Source organism: Daucus carota, chromosome 8 (assembly GCF_001625215.2).
Source record: "Daucus carota subsp. sativus chromosome 8, DH1 v3.0, whole genome shotgun sequence".
NCBI lineage: Eukaryota > Viridiplantae > Streptophyta > Magnoliopsida > Apiales > Apiaceae > Daucus > Daucus carota.
In genome coordinates, this window is record NC_030388.2 from 1,766,213 (window position 1) to 1,786,068 (window position 19,856).

Genomic DNA, 19,856 nt, shown 5'->3' on the forward strand with positions numbered 1-19,856 from the left:
GCCACCTACACGCCTCTCGCTTCTCCTTTATATAAGCCACCTACACCCCCTCGCTACTCCTTTATATAAGTACATTGATGATTTGTAATAGTTTTGGTATTGGACTCCAAAATTTCATTACAGAACTTTTTCAACAAAACATAATCCAAAACTAATTCGGTTTTAAACATTCATCTTAGACCTTAAAATCTTCTTCTAACCAGAATAGGTCTTGTTTTAATATTTCATTATATGAGCCTTTGAATCCTCTATATATAGCTTATATAAAGAATTTACATGTGTTACTGATTTGAACATACAGCTCTACGCATACTCGCTTTCAAGTTTCAAACATGTCTACTCTCCCTCAGGAAATAATTATCGAAGAAATACTGAAGCGACTTCCGGTTAAATCACTTGTGAAACTTCAAGTGGTATGTAAGTTATGGAATTCTCTGCTGCATGACACTTGTTTCACCCAATCACACTTCAAGCAGAGCATCTCGCAAAAGCCTGAAAATGATTATCTCATAATTAATGATAACAAGTATGGTGGAGGAAGATGTACTAATGTTCTATCGATTCTCTCCCGCAATAATTTCTCCGAAACTTGCATCGACAAAGTGCCTTACTCGGCATCTAAATCTAGTAATAATGATATTAACTTGATTGGTTCGATCAACGGATTAGTTTGCTTGACTTGTTTTTCCGGTTATCGCTGTCGATTTATGCTATGGAACCCCGCGATTCATCGATCTAAGAAGATACTACTGCCTAAATATTATGGCCGTGCTTTGCGAAATTGCGTATGTGGATTTGGGTGGGATTCCATAACGAATGATTATATAGTGATGATTAAAGTTGAGAATTCAGGGGAAGTTGCTGTGTACTCTTGTAAAACAGATTGTTGGAGTTACAAGCCAGTCGATTCTGATGTTTTTCGCTCTGATATTTTTCAATTCCCGAGTGTTGTTGTCAAAGGCGTTCCTTACTGGAAGGATTGTTATGGTACGAAGATTGTCAAGTTCGATGTTAGAACTAATAGGTTCACGTCCTTCATAAATAGTACTAATCCGCTCGGCCCATATTACACTCTTGTGAATATCTATGATTCCCTTGCACGAATAAGGTATTCATATTTTACCGAAGTGCATCTTTATGATGAGGAACGTGGTGTTTGGAGTAAGATGTACGGATTAAAGAATGTCATTACAAGAAGTATTATGACTCCGATGTGTTTTAAGTATGGTGGCGAGATTGTGTATCCTGATAAGGACAATGTCAATTGCTATGATCCCAAGTCGGATGAAATCAAGGTCCTGCTCCACTGCAAAAAAGAGTATACCCAGGGCTTTAGCTACACCCCTAGCTTACTCAGCCTCGATGGAATGAGCTCCGCTTCACACTGGATTTAACAGTTTATACTTGCTCATAGGCAGCATCTGGCAACATTATGGTACCTTAAATTACTTTTTCTCTGTTTCTGTTGGGATTGCATTAGATCCGAAAGTTAGATTTTTTTGTTCGGTATTTGAATAAATATATTTTTAATTTGGACCGCATATTGATATTCGATCTAGTTTTTTTCCCCATAATTTCAAAATAATCACAGATTTTGCAGTAAGTTGGATATCTGGACTGCTATGAAGCTACTGTATATTTGGTTATTTCTTATTTCATATCTTTTGCTGATTGTCTTAATGGCTAATAGTTTGATACTGGGATGATGAATACAGTAGTTTGTAAAAGCCAAAACTGAGATATAAATTTGTTACAGTAGCAAATATAGATAGCCGATGATCAAATCAAGATAAAAGTTTATTTGTATTTAGAAAAATAATCTCTTAATTTGTTCTGATTCACAAGAATATGCATAAATTGAATGTATGGGCATGCATATGTAGTATCATTATTTCAGGCTCAGTAATCCATTAGAGAGACTGAATTGGAGTTTTCTAACAGTAGATAAAATAGTATACATGATAAGTGAATATTAGAAGTTATCACACTAGTCGAGAAGCCGCGCGTTTCGGTGCCTATAAAAATTATATTAATGATTTAAAATTAATATTTGTAAAATAAAATAAATTTGCTGCGGCTTATAAAAATTATATTAATGATTCAAAATTAATATTTATAGAATAAAATAAATTTTATGTTATAAACATCTCGATGCAATACAAATATTAATATATAAAATTGTAAAATTGCACTATAAATTTGTAAAATCTCTACATGTAATTAAAGATTTAAAGCACGACGAATCTTTATTTTCGTTGTGTTTTTTATAAAAAAATAATCATGTTCTTCAATAACATTGTCATTAATATGGATTTAAATCAGATATATCTGACTTTATAATAACTTATTAATCTATCATGATTCTTCAATCTCTAATTTTACACCCGCCACTGACAGTTTTGATGCAACCCACATATGTCAAGCAACCAACAACATCTATATAAATAGAGATAAAAATAATATTATATATAAAATATGGAGTTTAAGATCTTGTGAGTATATATATTAACACACATATATATATTAATATTTTGTATGTAAAAAAATACTTACAGAGTATATTCTTGTCATTAATATGAACATTAATCATGTCGGGACGTATGAACTTAAATCCATGCACGGGTATATTAGCGACTCCAATCCTCCAATTTCTTTGGATTGGTTGTCCGCAGAAACATCAATTTAAATCCATGAGATAACGGGGTATAACTACCCTTACTTGCAACAACTTTTACTTTTTTTAATACTGTATAAACAGCTTTCACTTAAAAGGTGTTTAAACCGAGTAAACATATATCGTGGAAGTAAACCAAACCAAACCAACCCAGTATATCCCGCTTAGAGCAGGGTCTGGGGAGGGTAAAATGTACGCAGACCATGCCCCTACTCATTTAGAGTAAGGAGGCTGTTTCCGTGAGACCCCTGGCTTAGTGCAAGACAAAATTTAGTGTGAAATATAAGTAGATTGTACCTTGGCCCATGATTTCTAACACATGGGACTCACCTCTAGCGGCCATTCATCTGTCAATGAATGATCTGAGCCGTTGCACTTGAGCCTTGTCCTAAAAGCATAACATCAGAACACTCAAAACCCCTGTAAGCCACTAAACCGAGTCTCAACTACTCTAATACGCCGTCGCCAATCATTCTTATCTAATGTCATATCTCCCGTTAGATTTAGGGCTCCCAAGTCCAAACTCAATTGATTAGACCACGTCCGACGAAGCCGACCTCTCTTTCTCTTACCCCGAACCGATATGCGTTCAACCCTTCGAACCGGGGCTGAGTTACATATACGTCGAACATAACCATACCAACGTAAACGCCCCTCCCTTATTTTCTTAGAGATAGACTCAACCCCTAAAAGGTGTCGAAAAGTAACATTCGGTATATGATCTGTCATAGTCTTACCACAAATCCAACGCAACATACGCAATTCTGCTGTCTCCAGTCGACGTTCCTGAGCCTTTCTCAATGGCCAACACTCAGAACCATATAGTAATGATGGTCTGATTGCCAATCGATAAAATTTACCCTTCAACTTCAAAGGTACACTTTTATCACACAACACACCAGTAGCAGCCCTCCAACGAAGCCATCCAGTCAAAATACGATGAGTCACATCCGCTAAAATATCACCATTACTCTGAATGATAGAACCCAAGTATTTAAATGTATTAGTTTGTGGTACACGGGCCTCCCCGATCATACAACTACATCCTCCTCATGAACCTCCTCACTGAAATTGGCACATATGTACTCAGTTTTAGAACGGCTCAGACGCAATCCATAACCCTCCAGCGATGTACGCCACCGTTCTAGGTTTATATTAACATCGTTCCGAGACTCAGCGATTAATTTCCAGATAAAGTTCCAACATTCAAACTAGCCAATCGAATCCTACACCGTCCTAAAGATCCCTCTCCCCGACTCTGTACACCACTTACTCCTCTATGGACATGAACTCTATGACGGTCCATACAAATAAGATGATAATAATGTATAATGCAAAAGTAAGAAAACGGGATCAAAAAATCAAGAGACTGATTTTGATTTTCTGATATGTTTAGTGAAGGGTAGTTTTCGTACCGGAAGATGATAATTTGAAAATGAATTTCGCCGCTAATCTGATGTGAAATGAAACCAGTACCCACGCAATGTAATTAGTGCAGAATTGAAGGGGGGAGAAAGAGGGCAGTGTTTTGTGAAAACAGAGTAGAAGTGTATTGAAGGAAGTATATGTATGTTCTGTTTGTTGTTTTTTACATGATGCCTATTTGCGTGAGTAATGATGAAGAAACAAAATCAGTAACAAATGAAGCAGACAAGTGACAGGGTGGATGGTAATATCGTGGAAGTGTTGCATTCAATAATATTTTCATGTATACAAAGTAACCATATAAAAATTAAAAACAACAACATGTCCGATTGTAGAAATATACATTTAACTCATACAAGTAGAGTTGAGAAGCCGCGCGTTGCGGTGGCCTATAAAAACTATATTAATGATTCAAAATTAATATTTGTGGAATAAAATAATTTACGGCAACCTATAAAAATTATATTATTGATTCAAACTTAATATTTTTTAGACTAAATAAATTTTATATTATAAGCATCTCAATGCAATACCAATATTAATATTTAAAATTACAAAATTAGACTATATCTCATGAGTGAGAAAATGAATTTTTTTTTTACTTATAATTAATTAAGGATATAAAGGCTAAAGCACAACAAATCTTAACTTTAGTTATGGTCTTTTTTAAAAAGTAATCATGTTCTTCACTGACATTGTTGCATTAATTAGATTTTCATGTATAGAAAATAAACCATATAAATATTAACAACAACAAACATGTCCGATGAACAAAACAAATATTATAAAAGAATAAGGAACAAATATATATTAGTGACAATTAATTTATTGACCTTTTCATCCGTCAATATCATGTCAAGATTATATTGTTCTCCTGTGTTTGGATTCGTCGACTCCCACATCTCACAAATTACTCTTACTTTTATCAGTCAGTCATATCTATCGCCATTCAAAACATCCAGCATAGTGTAACTCATTATTATATTAGATGGAGAAGACAAATAAACTAAAAAAAAATTGTGTGTGTTAAATTTTATGATGTCTGACCTCAATTTATAGGGTTGATTTGAGAAAAGACCAGCTTATCAAAAATACCTTTTGTTTTTATATACACCTTTTCCAAAAATATGATGATAGTTTCAAATTTTGATTTGATTTTGATATTTTGAAAAAGATAGTTCTAAAACTTTCTTCAAATATATCTAAAACTAAAAAGACAATTTTTATTTTTGATATTTGAGAAAAGACCGGTTTATCAAAAATAATTTCCGTTTTTGATATACACCTTTTCCAAAAATATGATGATAGCTTCAAATTCTGATTTGATTTTGATATTTTGAAAAAGATAGTTCTAAAACTTTCTTCCAATATACCCGAGACTAAAAAAGACATTTTTTATTTTTGATATTTTTTCATCCAAAAATTCAAGAAAATTAGAAAAATAGAATAGAGATTTCTGAGAGGCGCCACCTAAACGACCCATGCTTTTCCTTTGTATAAGTATATATTGATGATATTTATTTTATAGAAAAGAAACAATCATATACAAGTATTTTACAAAAAAAAATAATTATGAATAATTATTTATTATATTTCTAATAGCAATAAAACCAAACCAAACCAAATATACTCGGTATATCCCGCTTAGAGCAGGGTCTGAGGAGGGTAAGATGTACGAACCCATGCCCCTACTCTTAAAGTAGAGAGGCTATTTCCGTGAAGACCCCCGGCTTAGTGCACAACAAATAAAATAGTGTGTAATATAATATTAATATAATACCTTAGCCCATGACCTTCTTCACATGGGACTTACCTAAACAGTTCCCGTTTGTCGATGATGGGTGACAATGATCAAATATCAGTCACTCGATGAAATGTTACATCCCTACGGACAAGAAGATTCAAAATCTCGTGAAATCTCGAAGAACCAACAGCGGTTACAATCTTCTGATTAAAAGAAGACTCTGGCCACCTTTCTTCTGTGTGTGTGATTTCTATAATTGTACATGTATGTGTCTCGACCTTGAGGCTTTTCGGTAGGCAATTTTGTGGGATGGTGTTTTGAGTTTGTGTAGATTTTGGGCAAAATTTTAGTAAGGAAGGGTGAATAATGCAATATGATGTGTGTGTTGTGTGGGAATCCGGGTTTACTGCTGGGTTGGTTTACAGAGATTAGTGATGAGTTTCTAGTTTTTGCAGAGAAGGAAGAGAAGAAAGGAAACCAATACTAAATATTTCTAATAGCAATCTCTTTACTAAATACTAAATTTGTAATAGTTTTGATCGTAGGACGGGACTCCAAAATTTCATTACACAACTTTTCAAAACAAAACTGTAATCCAAAACGGATTCGGTTTTAAACGTTCATCTTGGACCTTAAAATCTTCTTCTAAACAGAATAGGTATTGCCTATATAAAGAATTTACATGTGTTCTTGATTTGATCATACAAATCTACTTATTCTGCATATTCGCTTTCAAGTTTCAAACATGTCTACTCTCCCTCAAGAAATAATCATCGAAGAAATACTGAAGCGACTTCCGGTTGAATCACTTGTGAAACTTCAAGTGGTATGTAAGTTATGGAATTCTCTACTGCATGACCCTTGTTTTACCCGATCACACTTTCAGCAGAGCATCTCGCAAAAGCCTGAAAATGATTATCTCATCATTAATGATCACAAGTATGGTGGAGGCAGATGTCCTAATGTTCTATCGATTCTCTCCCGCAATAATTTCTCCGAAACTTGCATCGACAAAGTGCCTTACTCGGCATCTGAATCTAGTAATAATGATATCAACTTGATCGGTTCGATCAACGGATTAGTTTGCTTGAATTGTTTTTCTAATTATCGCCGTCGATTTATGATATGGAACCCCATGATTCATCGTTCGAAGAAGATATTACTGCCTAAATATTATGGCCGTGCTTTGCAAAATTGCGTATGTGGATTTGGGTGGGATTCCATCACGAATGATTATAAAGTAATGATTAAACCGGGTGACTCAGTGGAAGTTGCTCTGTACTCCTGTAAAACAGATTGTTGGAGTTACAAGCCAGTTGATTGTGATGTTTCTTGGAGCAAGTATGATATTTTTCAGTTCCCGCAGTTCCCGAGTGTTGTTGTCAAGGGCATCCCTTACTGGAAGTATTATGATGGTACGAAGATTGTCAATTTCGACGTTACAACTAATAGGTTCAGGTCCTTGGTAAATAATAATACTGATCCGATGGGCCCATATTACAATCTTGTGAATATATATGATGCCCTTGCACGAATAATGTATTCAAATTTTACCAATATGCTTCTTTATGTGGATCTTTATGATGAGAACCGTGGTGTTTGGAGTAAGATGTACGAAATCAAGAATGTTGTTACAAGAAGTATCAAGACTCTGATGTGTTTTAAGTATGGTGGCGAGACTGTGTATGCTGATAGGGAAAATGTCAATTGCTATGATCCCAAGTCGGATGAAATCAAGGTCCTGGTCGATTGCAAAAAAGAGTATACCCAGGGCTTTAGCTACACCCCTAGCTTACTCAGCCTCGATGGAATGAGCTCCACTTCACTCTGGATTTAACAGTTTATACTTACTTATATGGCTGCATCTTGCAACATTATGGTACCTTAAACTACTTGTTCTCTGTTTCTGTTGGAATTGCATTAGATCCGAAAGTTAGATTTTTTTGTTCGGTATTTGAATAAATATATTTTTAATTTGGACCGCATATTGATATTCGATCTAGTTTTTTTCCCCATAATTTCGAAATAATCACAACTGCTATGAAGCTACTGTATATTTGGTTATTTCTTATTTCATATCTTTTGCTGATTGTCTTAATGGCTAATAGTTTGATACTGGGATGATGAATACAGTAGTTTGTAAAAGCCAAAACTGAGATATAAATTTGTTACAGTAGCAAATATAGATAGCCGATGATCAAATCAAGAATATGCATAAATTGAATGTATGGGCATGCATATGTAGCTTGATTATTTCAGACTCAGTAATCCAGTAAAGAGACTGAATTGGAGTTTTCTAACAGTAGATAAAATAGTATACATGATTAGTGATATTGGCTTCAAATGTTCTGCAGCCCACCAAATTTTATAATCTTAATTTCTCATAAAGAAAAACTAATCAACTTTTTTTTAATGAAAAAAGAAAGAGTTACCAAGAGTATTGACACTAGTCCAAATTAGGATTTTTGCAGGATTTACACCGTAAATGCCCAATTTTTGATTTCTATAATTATATAAGCCCGCATACATAAAAATTGAATTTAAATATGGATGCTAGAGCAGGTGTTTCTTGCAGGATGTGTTTCAGGGGCATTTAGCAAGACTTGTACTGCCCCACTGACCGGTCTTGCTATTCTCTTTCAGTTATAGGTCTCGTCTTGCAAGATTTGAACTCTTGAAATCCCCCAAGAGTAGCAAGTGAGGTATTGATGGACTATTGCGTATTTTGTGATGAAATGAATTCCAAGACTTGTTTGAAATTTAAATTGCGTATTTTGATGATTTTTAGGGTTCTTCGACTAGCTGATTGAGACTGGATTAATTTGATGATTCTTCGACATGTTTAAGGAACTATAAAAGTAAAGTTTAGTTACATTTAAAAAAAATTTAGTTAGCTCATATTTTTTACCAGCTAAGCAAAAATATGACATGTAAAGTAGTTGAATATAAATTTTTTAGTACTGATATTTTTTTAACGTTGTGGAAATGAATAACTGGTGGGCTATTCTCCCCTCCCCCTTTTGTTTCTTGTTTACTCTGCAACTGTGATTTGAATTTTTATTGCTTTCTGATGTTTTGGTAACTTTTGGATTGATAAACATGGCCTTTGATTTTGTGCCCATATATATCATAGAAAATCTCCGGTTTCATCCTTTCTTTGTTTGCTGTTGTTAGATTGCACATTAGCACTTAAATAATTTACTGTGTTTCGTTTAGAGTTACAAATTAAGCACCTGTACATGGACCATGACCTAGGACATTGAGAAGTATCGATATTCATAATGCATATGCGACTCTGAGGAAAATATGCTCACTCTCTTAACTCAATCTTTGTAGAGGAGTGCGATTTACTATCAGCCTATCAGGGTATTGGTCCTGCCCTGCACCAATATCAGGGTTTTTTCGTTGTCTCACTGCTTGTGTATGTTTTGTTATTTTCTCACCTTTTGTTAGGGATTGCCTTCCCAGTAGTTCAAACTGATTATGACCAAAACGAAAGTGGCGAAACATTATAAATATTATATTCAACAAATCACATGATTTTATCTTCAAGATGAAGAGATTAATCAGTTTTTTGTTTTGTTTGTTCGACGTGATAATTTATATAAATGTCGTATAATTTTTTATTATTGAATTAACTCATCAATAAAAAAAGAACAAAGATAATTCATTAATTTTTTTTAATCAAATTAGTATCACTTGTCAGGTCTAAATATTGATCCGACTATAATAATCGGGTTTGATATTTAAATTATCGGTCTTTATTTCACGAACTTTTAAGTAATTTAAAATTTGACAAGTATTTATAATATTACCGTTAAAATATCAAAATTTTGATCGAATGTATTTAGGTCAATATGTCTCCTTAATTGATAACATGTTTAAAATAAATTTTTATCTTACAATTATGAGATAATTAAACATTCTCTTCAAAACATATATTACCGGATCAATTTTTAATTAATATTTTGAAGGGCTTATCTATTAACAAATTGTTCAACATGTTAAATAATATATCTAATAAAAATATATTATTCTAACATGTTTATTAGTTATTTTAAAAAAATGCATACTAGTTTAACTAAAAACCACATATTAACAATTTGACAATATTTGGACCTATGAATCTTTTTAATTTATAAATATAATCTGTTGAGATTTTATAACATAATATATTAAAATTTTAGTCGGTTGACCGGTATTCGATGTACCGACTTTCTTAAATGTATGTCATATTTTAGTAGATCCGTTTGTTATAATTCAATACATTTACAAGGATCACACAACCAAATACTCTAACTAATTTTTATTAAGATATGTAATTTGAGTTAATTATCAAGTTGATCACTGAAGTAGGCTTACTGTTTCAAGTTGGTCACTGAACTGAAAACGATATCAAGATCGTCACTAAAATAACCATAAATATCAAACAAGTATCTTGAAATATGAGTTCAAGCAGTAAAAATATTATTTATAGAGTTTTACACATTATTTTTAAATGTTACCACAACCACCTAAAATGTTATGAATTCTAGTAATATGATAATATATTTAGATTTTATGAATTTATTTATTTTTTATTTATTATTATATAGTTATTTTCTTTGTTTTAATTAAAAATAAATAATAAATAAATTTGATAAAACCTAAATATATTATCATAAATACTAGAAATCATAACGTTTGACTTGGTTACGGTAACATTCAGGAATAAGATGTAAAATTTTATAAATAATATATTTACTGCTTGAACTCATATATCGAGGTAGTTGTTTTCGAGGTAGTTGTTTGATATTTACGGTGATCTTGATGACTATCATGATATCGTTTTCAACCAACTTGATATATTAAGTTTACTTTGACCGATCAGATTATTAACTCTTTTTTCAGAAACGACATGTAAAAGGAGGGAGCACCGAATTCATAGTAATAGTTTTGATCGTAATACTGGACTCAAAAATTGGATTACAGAACTTTTTCGCACCAAACCCTAATCCAAAACTGATTCGGTTTTAAACATTCATCTTAGACCTTTAAATTTTCTTCTGATCAAGGTCTGGTTTTAATATTAAATTGTTCTTCTAACCGAGGTCTGGTTTTAATATTTCATCATATGGGCCCTGAAATCCCCTGTATAGCCTATATAAAGAATTTACATGTGTTTTTGATTTGAGCATCCACCTTATTGTGTATATTCGCTTTAAAGTTTCAAATATGTCTACTCTCCCTCAAGAAATAATTATCGAAGAAATACTGAAGCGACTTTCGGTTAAATCACTTGTGAAACTTCGAGTGGTATGTAAGTTATGGAATTCTCTACTGCATGACCCTTGTTTCACCCCATCACACTTTAAGCAGAGCATCTTGATTATCTCATAATTAATAATCGCAAGTATGATCGAGGCAGAAGTCCTAATGTTCTATCGATACTCTCCCTCAATAATTTGTCCGAAACTTGCATTGACAAAGTCCCTTACTCAGTGTCTAAATCTAACGATAATGATATCAACTTGATCGGTTCGATCAACGGATTAGTTTGCTTGACCTGTTTTTCTTGTTATCGCTGTCGATTTCTGATATGGAACCCCGTGATTCATCGATCTAAGAAGATACTACTGCCTAGACTACTGCCTAAAAATTATGGTCGTGCTTTGAAAAATAGCTTATGTGGATTTGGGTGGGATTCCATGACGAACGATTATAAAGTGATGATTAAAGTTGAGGATTCGGTGGAAGTTGCTGTGTACTCTTGTAGAACAGATTGTTGGAGTTACAAGCCAGACGATTGTGATGTTTCTTGGAGAAGCTTTCAGTTCCCGAGTGTTATTGTCAAGGGTGTCCCTTACTGGAAGGATTATGATGGTAAGAAGATAATTAAGTTCGAGGTTAGGACTAATAGGTTCACGTCCTTGGTAAATACTGATCCGATCAGCCCATATTACACTCTTGCCAATATCTATGATTCCCTTGCACGAATAGATTATTCAGATTTTATCGATGTGGATCTTTTTGATGAGGAACATGGTGTTTGGAGTAAGATGTACGGAATCAAGGATGTCATTACAAGAAGTATGATGACTCCGATGTGTTTTAAGTATGGTGGTGAGATTGTGTATGTTGCTTATAAGGAAAAAGTCAATTGCTATGATCCCAAGTCGGATGAAACCAAGGTCCTGCTCAACTGTGAAAAAGAGCATTCCAGGGGCTTTAGCTACACCCCTAGCTTACTCAGCCTCGATGGAATGAGCTCTACTTCACTCTGGATTTAACAGTCCAACTTGCTTATAACGCAGCATCTGACAACATTATGGTACCTTAGATTATTTTTTCTCTGTTTATGTTGGAATTGCATTAGATCCGAAAGTTAGATTTTTTGGTCCGGTATCTGATTTTAAATATTTAGAAATTTGGACAGCATATTGATATTCGATCCAGTTTTTTTTCATAAATTCAAAATTGGATCCTGATCATAGAGTTTGCAGTAAGTTGGATATCTGGACTGCTAATGAAGCTACTATATATTTGGTTTTATTTTATTTCGTATCTTTGGCTGATTGTCTTAATGGCTAATAGTTTGATATTGGGATGATGATGATTACAATAGTTTGCAAAAGCCAAAAACTGAGATATAAATTTGTTACAGTAGCAAATATCATTGGCTGATTGTTTTAATGTCATATGAAATATAGGAAATATTATTTTTAGATGCTATCCTTCAACAAGTAGCAAATCAGATTATTTTTGACAAATATCTTTTTAACAAATCTAACTAAATTATGTACTATTGCATTGGATCAAGATCCAATCTAAATGAATATTTGAGAATAATCATAATCGAGATCGACTATAATTTATTAAGATCAGAGACGACAGAATGCCGACAACCAAATCAAAATAAAAGTTTATTTATTTAGAAAAATAATCTTTTATTTGTTCTGATTCACAAAAATATGCATAAATGGCATGTATGGGCATGGATATATAACCTTATTATTTCAGACTCAGTAATCCATAAGAGAAACTGAATTGGAGTTTTCTAGTAGTAGATAAGATAGCATTCGTGATAACTGATACTGGCTTGAAATGTTCTGCAGCCCACCAAATTTTATATTCTTAATTTCTCATAAATAAAAACTAATCTGCTTTTTAATAACGAAAATAAAGAGTTACCAAGATTATTGACACTAGTCCTAATTAGGGTTTTTGCAGGATTTACACTGTAAATGTCCAATTTTTGATTTCTATAAATAAAATTTGAATTCAGATAGGGATGCTAGAGCAGGTGTCTCTAGCCAAGGTGGTGTAATTGATGAGGGTCCCAAAACAAAGTACTTACATAAAAGTGCACATAAGCATCAACCTCAGCTTGGTCAGAGCCACATCTTCTTGCAGGATGTGTTTCAGGGGCATTTAGCAAGACTTGTACTGCCCCACTGGCCCGTCTTACCATTCACTTTCAGTTATAGATCTCGTCTTGCAAGATTTGAACTCTTGACATCCTGCAAGAGTAGCAAGTGAGGTATCATTGGACTAAGATTTTGTGTATTTTTTGATGAAATGAATTCCAAGACTTGTTTGAAATGTAAATTGAATAATTTGATGTATTTCTAGGATTCTTGGACTAGCTGATTGACACCGGAGTGATAATTCTTCGACATGTTTAAGGAACTAAAGGTAAAGTTTAGTTACATTTAACCAAATTTAGGTGAAAAATTATTAGTTAGCTCATATTTCTTACCAGCTAAGCAAAAATATAACATGTGATGTAATTGAATATAAATTTGTGATTACTGATATTTTTAACTTTGAAGGGGTATGGGTTGTCGTATTGTAGGTATGCTGCTTCATTTCTAGGAAGTTATGTTTAACGTCGTGGAAATGTATAACGTCGTGAATACCATAACATTTGAATTTTTATTGCTTTCTGATGTTTTGGTTACTTTTGGATTGATAAACCGGGCCTTTGATTTTGTGTTTGATTAGGTGTCTGTCAATGTGTGTGTGGCTTTTCTTAGCCTGTCTTCTGGTCAATCATTGATATGGAACTGTTGTTTAGGTTCAAGGTGTGCACTCTAATGTTATGGTATTCAGCAAGCCTTGTTAACGCGAATTCCTCCCAAAGTTTTTTTTTCCTGCAAATACTAGCTTAGCCCATTATTGCCGAGCTAATGGCCTACTTCTTCACATCCACCGCGCTAAAGAAGGATGTAGAGCCTTTTGGAAAGAGAATATGGTTACAATTATCCATTCTCTTCCTTATACAGTTGTGAACTTTTATGCCTATGAGCAAAGGTTATGCCGTATTGCTCATATTTATCATAGAAGACCTCGGTTTCATCTTTCTCTGTTTGCTGTTGTTAGTTTGCATATTAGCAGGTTGAATGCTTAAATAATTTACTGTGTTTCGTTTGGACTTACAAATTAAGCAACCTATACGAGGACCATGACCTATGACATTGAGAAGTATCGATATGCATAATGCATATGCGCTCTGAGGAAAATATGCTCACTCTCTTAACACAATCTTTGTAGAGGAGTGCGATATACTATAAGGGTATTGGTTCTTCCCTGCGTACAATTTCTAAACACAAGGGCTTTTCTTGGCCTCTAGAAAGGAATGGGAGCTAAATTGCTGGTATGTTTATCTTGTGCGTGTAGCTCTATATACTTAATCGCATAACCTTGAATCATGTCGAGATTTTTTTGCCTGATACAGGGAGTGATAACTCTAGATTCCGTTCCGGTAGCTCCTCCGCCGTGCACTGGTGTCTTGCGGTGTAGCTGCTGGTCGGGTGTCTGCAAAACAACACCGGAGGGGGGTTTGAGCCCCGCGGCGCCTCCGGCGTGAGAATGAGTGCAGGTATCGGAATAGACGAACGGAAAATAAGCTATCTATATGTGGTGGGTGAAGGTGGTGTATGGTGGCTGTATGATGGCTGTATGGTGGCTGTGTGTTTGTATTTAAACTGAGTGCTTAGGTGTGTGCAAAATATGAGTGTAGAGAGAATATGTCACCCTTAGACCCTTGTTCTTTGGTCTATTTATAGGCCAAGGATTAGGGTTTAAGGGTGCGTACCTGGATCCTGGCCCTACACGTGTAGGGGTTCGATCTCCTACACGTGTCCAGGTGTCAGCGTGAGAATAGTCTTTTGGAATGTTCCCTGGCTTGTCTCTACTTGGCAGTAGTTGACCGTTGTGTGTTGTCTTTATCGTGTCAGTCTGTGCCTTGTGCAGCAAGTGTCGGCTGGTACATATGCACCCGGGCCAGTAGTAAGTTTTACTGTACCCGGGTAAGGAATCTTGTCCGGGTTGCGTATCCTGATAGGTCTAGGGGTTGTGTGGCAGGGCTGGTGGCTATCCGGGGTAGAAGTCCCTTCGCAGGACCCGGATCCGCCCTAACTGGATTATATCCTATCAGGGAGTAGGACCTAGTATATCAATAAGCTCTTCAGTATACGAGGCCACACGCGGATACTGGCAATCTACAAGGTAAGTCCTTTGCACAGTGTTAACAAAGTCATTTTATACTTATTTGTATTAGTCGACAGTAAATGTTAATTGTTGAATTAGGCCAAATGACTCTACTACCATGGTTAGTCTGGGTTGTGGAAGCCTTTTAGGCATTGCAATAAAATCTATTAATTGTTTTCTATAACATTCCTTCCTGAACTTTTCGATTCCTCTGATCTTTGTCCTGCGGCTTCTGTCATGCTTCCTAATTTGAATGTAAAGCATCATCCACATTCAGCAGTTTGCTTCTGTATAATCAGGAGAATCAGTCTTTTGTAATCATAAATATATATATATATATATATATATATATATATATATATAGAGTCCTACTCTAATAGAAACCAAATTAGCCTAAAAACTAAAAACCAGTTTCTGGACAATTTTTTATCACTATTTTTAACTACAGAAATCACTAATTTGTACATAACATATCACTAATTTATATATAGCATATCTCGCGAATATAAATATATACACACACATATATGCAACGTATATGACCATCATCTTCACCCAAATCATAATAATGGACCTCTTACCACCATTACCAGACGTTTCTATGACTTGTTACCACAATCACCAATAGTCACATACACTTTTCATCATAACTTACAAAACTAACGACTACTTACCATCATCATACAACTTCTCATGCGGCTTTCTACTGCCAAGAACCTTCCTACGGATGAAATTGATCATCTATAATCATTATCAATAGTTTAGATAAGTAGATTTTCTCAATTTTGATAATAAAAATCGTTGTTTACAAACTGTATAAAAATAGTGATTAGTGCAGTATAAATTAGTGATACCCGTAGTCATAAATAGTGGTAGGGAAATTGGTTTCTAGTTTTTATTTTAAGAGTGGTTTCTATTTGATCATGAGCCTATATATATATATATATGTATGTATCTGAACTACTATGAAGCGTTAGTAATTAGGATATTGTGTATTTCTTTGTCTGAGGTTGTTTAAAGTGTTTCTCAATTTTGTATTATTCACCAATTTCACCATTACCAAGGGTGCACTCGATATTCAGTAAATCTATTAGCTAGATATGTGTATCAAGTACCATCATATGTATGAAGTGTTTCAGTCTGCAGTACTGTTAAGATAATTAATAATATTGGAATTGTTGTTGAATTTATTTTCATCTTTGAGGTATCATGAGAGATATGAAGAATAAGTTTTACCTAGAATTACTTGTTTATATTATTGCGGCGTCTCATCGCCTTACCTATTACTGTTAGACTGTCGGTTAGACGCTAGCTGCGAATATTTGAGTGATGTATTTACATTTTAAGCAGAACAGAATAACGAGAAATTTCAACTAATTTCAGCATCTAGTTCTGATAAAATTTACTACTAAGGAAAATCGCTGCAAGACCGACTAATTCCTTTATAAAACTGCTTTTATCCTTCTGTTTATTTGCTGTAACATTCCCCTTGGATCCTGTGAGGCGACGAATGCAATTGGAAGGAGTTGGGCCGTTTAAGCACATCGTCCGCAGTGAAGGTTTGCGAGGCTTGTACAGAGGAATTCTGCCAGAATCTTGCATAGTTGTTCCAGGTGTGGGAATTGTTTTCATGACATACGAGACGCTGAAGGAACTTCTATTGTATTGGCCATCTTAAAAAATTAAGACAGAGTCAATGTAAGTATGTTGGCTCCCTTTCATTTATGACCAGTTTGTTCAACCACTTTTCAAAACTAACCCGTTTTTTTTCGAGCTTTCAAAACTAACCAGTCTAATTCATATGAAAAATGGCGACCCAAACCAAAAAATTATAACAGAATTGGGCGCCCTTTCAAAAGGCGACCCAAACTAAACAAAATTTTAGTAAGGGTCGCCGTTTGAAATGGCGTCCCAAGCGGAGCTCAACTGACATCCCAAGCGGAGCTCAATATTTGTGTTCTTTGCGGGAGAAGTATGTGTTGTAGGACATCGTTATCACTGCCAGCCCTGTGTTAGTCGTGTATATCACATGTATGTTCTTGGAAGTATAGTGCAAGGAAAATTACCTCTTAATAGCAGTGTTCTAGAAATCCCCGATTTAACCGATAAATCCCCGACTAATCCCCTGAAAGGTCGGCCACCGATTCGATTTTTGAAATTCGATTAATCCTTATATATATTTTTTAATGGAAGTATATATGAAAAATTATTAAAATTAAAATACTATATTACTTTAAATATGAATAATTATAGAGTTTATGAATATAATAAATATATTAGTTAATAAATAGCTAAGATAATAATAACTGAATATTAAATAATATTTTAATATTAAAATAAATCTGATTTTCACTCCGATTAATCCTTCCGATTAATCCCTGATTTCTAATTAATCCCTGAATCGGTAGCTCAACCGATTAGGTCCGATCCCCGATTTCTGTAACACTGCTTAATAGAAATAGCAGGTTAAAAGTTCTAAAACTGAAACATATTAATATAGTCACTCGTATACAGTGTTACAGAAATCGGGAATCGGATCTAATCGGTTGAGCTACCGATTCAAGGATTAATCGGAAACCGGGGATTAATCGGAAGGATTAATCGGAATTAAAATCGGGTCTATTTTAATTTTTAAATATTATTTAATATTTAGTTATTATTATATTAGCTATTTAGTAACTAATATATTTACTATATTTATAAACTCTATAATTATTCATATTTAAAATAATATAGTATTTTAATTTTAATAATTTATCACATATACTTCGATTATGAAATATATATAAGGATTAATCGGATTTCAAAAATCGGATCGGTGACCGACCTTGCAGGGGATTAATCAGGGATTTATCGGTTAAATCGGGGATTTTTAGAACACTGCTCGTATATAAGGAACTGCATAATTTGTCATAGTCTCATTCCATAGAAAGGCTTCAAGTGCTGTATTTCCAATTAGGTGTGTGTCAATAGGTTTTATAGGTTCACCCCTCCCAAATATCCGATTGTCAATTTCTGTTTTAAGAACATAAAATTCTGTAATTTGGCATCATGTATGTTTAGAATACCAAAAACTAATTGAAAAGTTATTTCATATTGCGAATTGCTTAAAGTTCATACAGGTCTACTTCTTGTCAATATGATTGCCTTACAATTAGATATTAAGTTCTATACCGTTGCAGTTAAATGAAATTTAAATTGGAACTTGAGTGAGATGACCCTGGAAGTCAAAACTGATGGTTTGTATTTTACATCAGTTGAGCTCCGCTTGGGACGCCATTTCAAACGGCGACCCTTACTAGAATTTTGTTTAGTTTGGGTCGCCCTTTGAAAGGGCGCCCAATTCTGTTATAATTTTTTGGTTTGGATCGCCATTTTTCATATGAATTAGATTGGTTAGTTTTGAAAGCTCGAAAAAAAACTGGTTAGTTTTGAAAAGTGGTCGAACAAAGTGGTTATAAATGAAAGGTAGCCTAAGCATGTTACCCTTTGTCACCATCAGCTAAGCTAAATGTCTTCAGACATGCTGCTAATAGACAGGGACCAGTTTTGATTAAGGTTAACAAGATAACTAGGATTTTTTTTTTTCTGTTGTTTTCTTTTCACTCCTCTTGGCTCTTGTAGCAGTACATTGAAATTTAAAGGCGGAATTTCCTTAAACTCTCATGAATTATTTGAACGTATGGGTATGGCTATTCAATATATCCGTCTTTATCAGAATGTACACCTAGCTAATTATATGTGAAGAACTATAAGGCTCAAGTATTTACTGTTTCGATGTCTGAACCTCTGCTGCAAGGGGTCGACGATATGATATATATGCTCTTCTCACTCTGATCAGTAAGCTTTTTTTTAAAATTTTAGTTGCAGTATACTTATAATGCTATTGCAGAAAGCCTGGTTAGTTTTGAAGACAATGAATGCAAAAAATAGTTATTACAAGGTTCCTACAATGGCTGGCAAAAGAACAGAATCAAGTCTGGATCCAGTTCAATCGGAGTAGTCTTAATCCGAAAATATGAAAATAACCTCTTGATCTGATGATATCAACCTCGCCCCTTTACGGGATATCTGAAAATACTAAAATAAATTGACCTGTGACTTAGACAAACAAAAAGCAACTCATAACCTCTGGAATTAGCTTAAAAATATCCAGAAAACATTGGGTAGCAGCAATGATGTTCCTCCACTACTATATTCTGTCATGCAAAAGTATTTTTGAAGCTTCATAATGTTGCCAATAAGTTCCACAAACTCAAGTCAAATGAAGCTATTTTGACATAATTTGTTTACATATTTAATTAAAATACAAATAAAAGTACAGAAAAATCTGAATGATGATGTTGTCTGTCTACAAATTCATCGAAAGAATCAAATCTTTTTTCTTTCACAAAGCTGGAATATTATGCACTTGAACACTTTTAATAAAAAACAGTGAAGAATGATGAAATTTGTGTATTCAAGGCAGAGAGATTTGAGCTTTAAGCAATGTGCCTAAATAGCAATATGACATCATAGTTATACAGGAGGGTCCTTGCTGCA

At 34.1% G+C, this 19,856-nt stretch overlaps 2 protein-coding genes across 2 annotated transcripts; both read left to right on the top strand.

The window, feature by feature from the left end:
- The first annotated feature begins 252 nt into the window (after positions 1 to 252).
- LOC108197919 (putative F-box protein At3g20705) lies at positions 253 to 1,394 on the top strand. Its single transcript, XM_017365655.2, has one exon. It carries the CDS (start codon positions 333 to 335, stop codon positions 1,392 to 1,394), a length of 1,062 nt encoding a protein of 353 aa, XP_017221144.1. The 5' UTR covers positions 253 to 332.
- A 5,194-nt stretch (positions 1,395 to 6,588) lies between these two features.
- Positions 6,589 to 7,680, top strand: LOC108197920 (F-box/kelch-repeat protein At3g06240). The gene has a single exon (XM_017365656.1). The coding sequence runs from the start codon at positions 6,589 to 6,591 to the stop codon at positions 7,678 to 7,680; it is 1,092 nt and encodes a 363-aa protein (XP_017221145.1).
- The last annotated feature ends 12,176 nt before the right edge of the window (positions 7,681 to 19,856 follow it).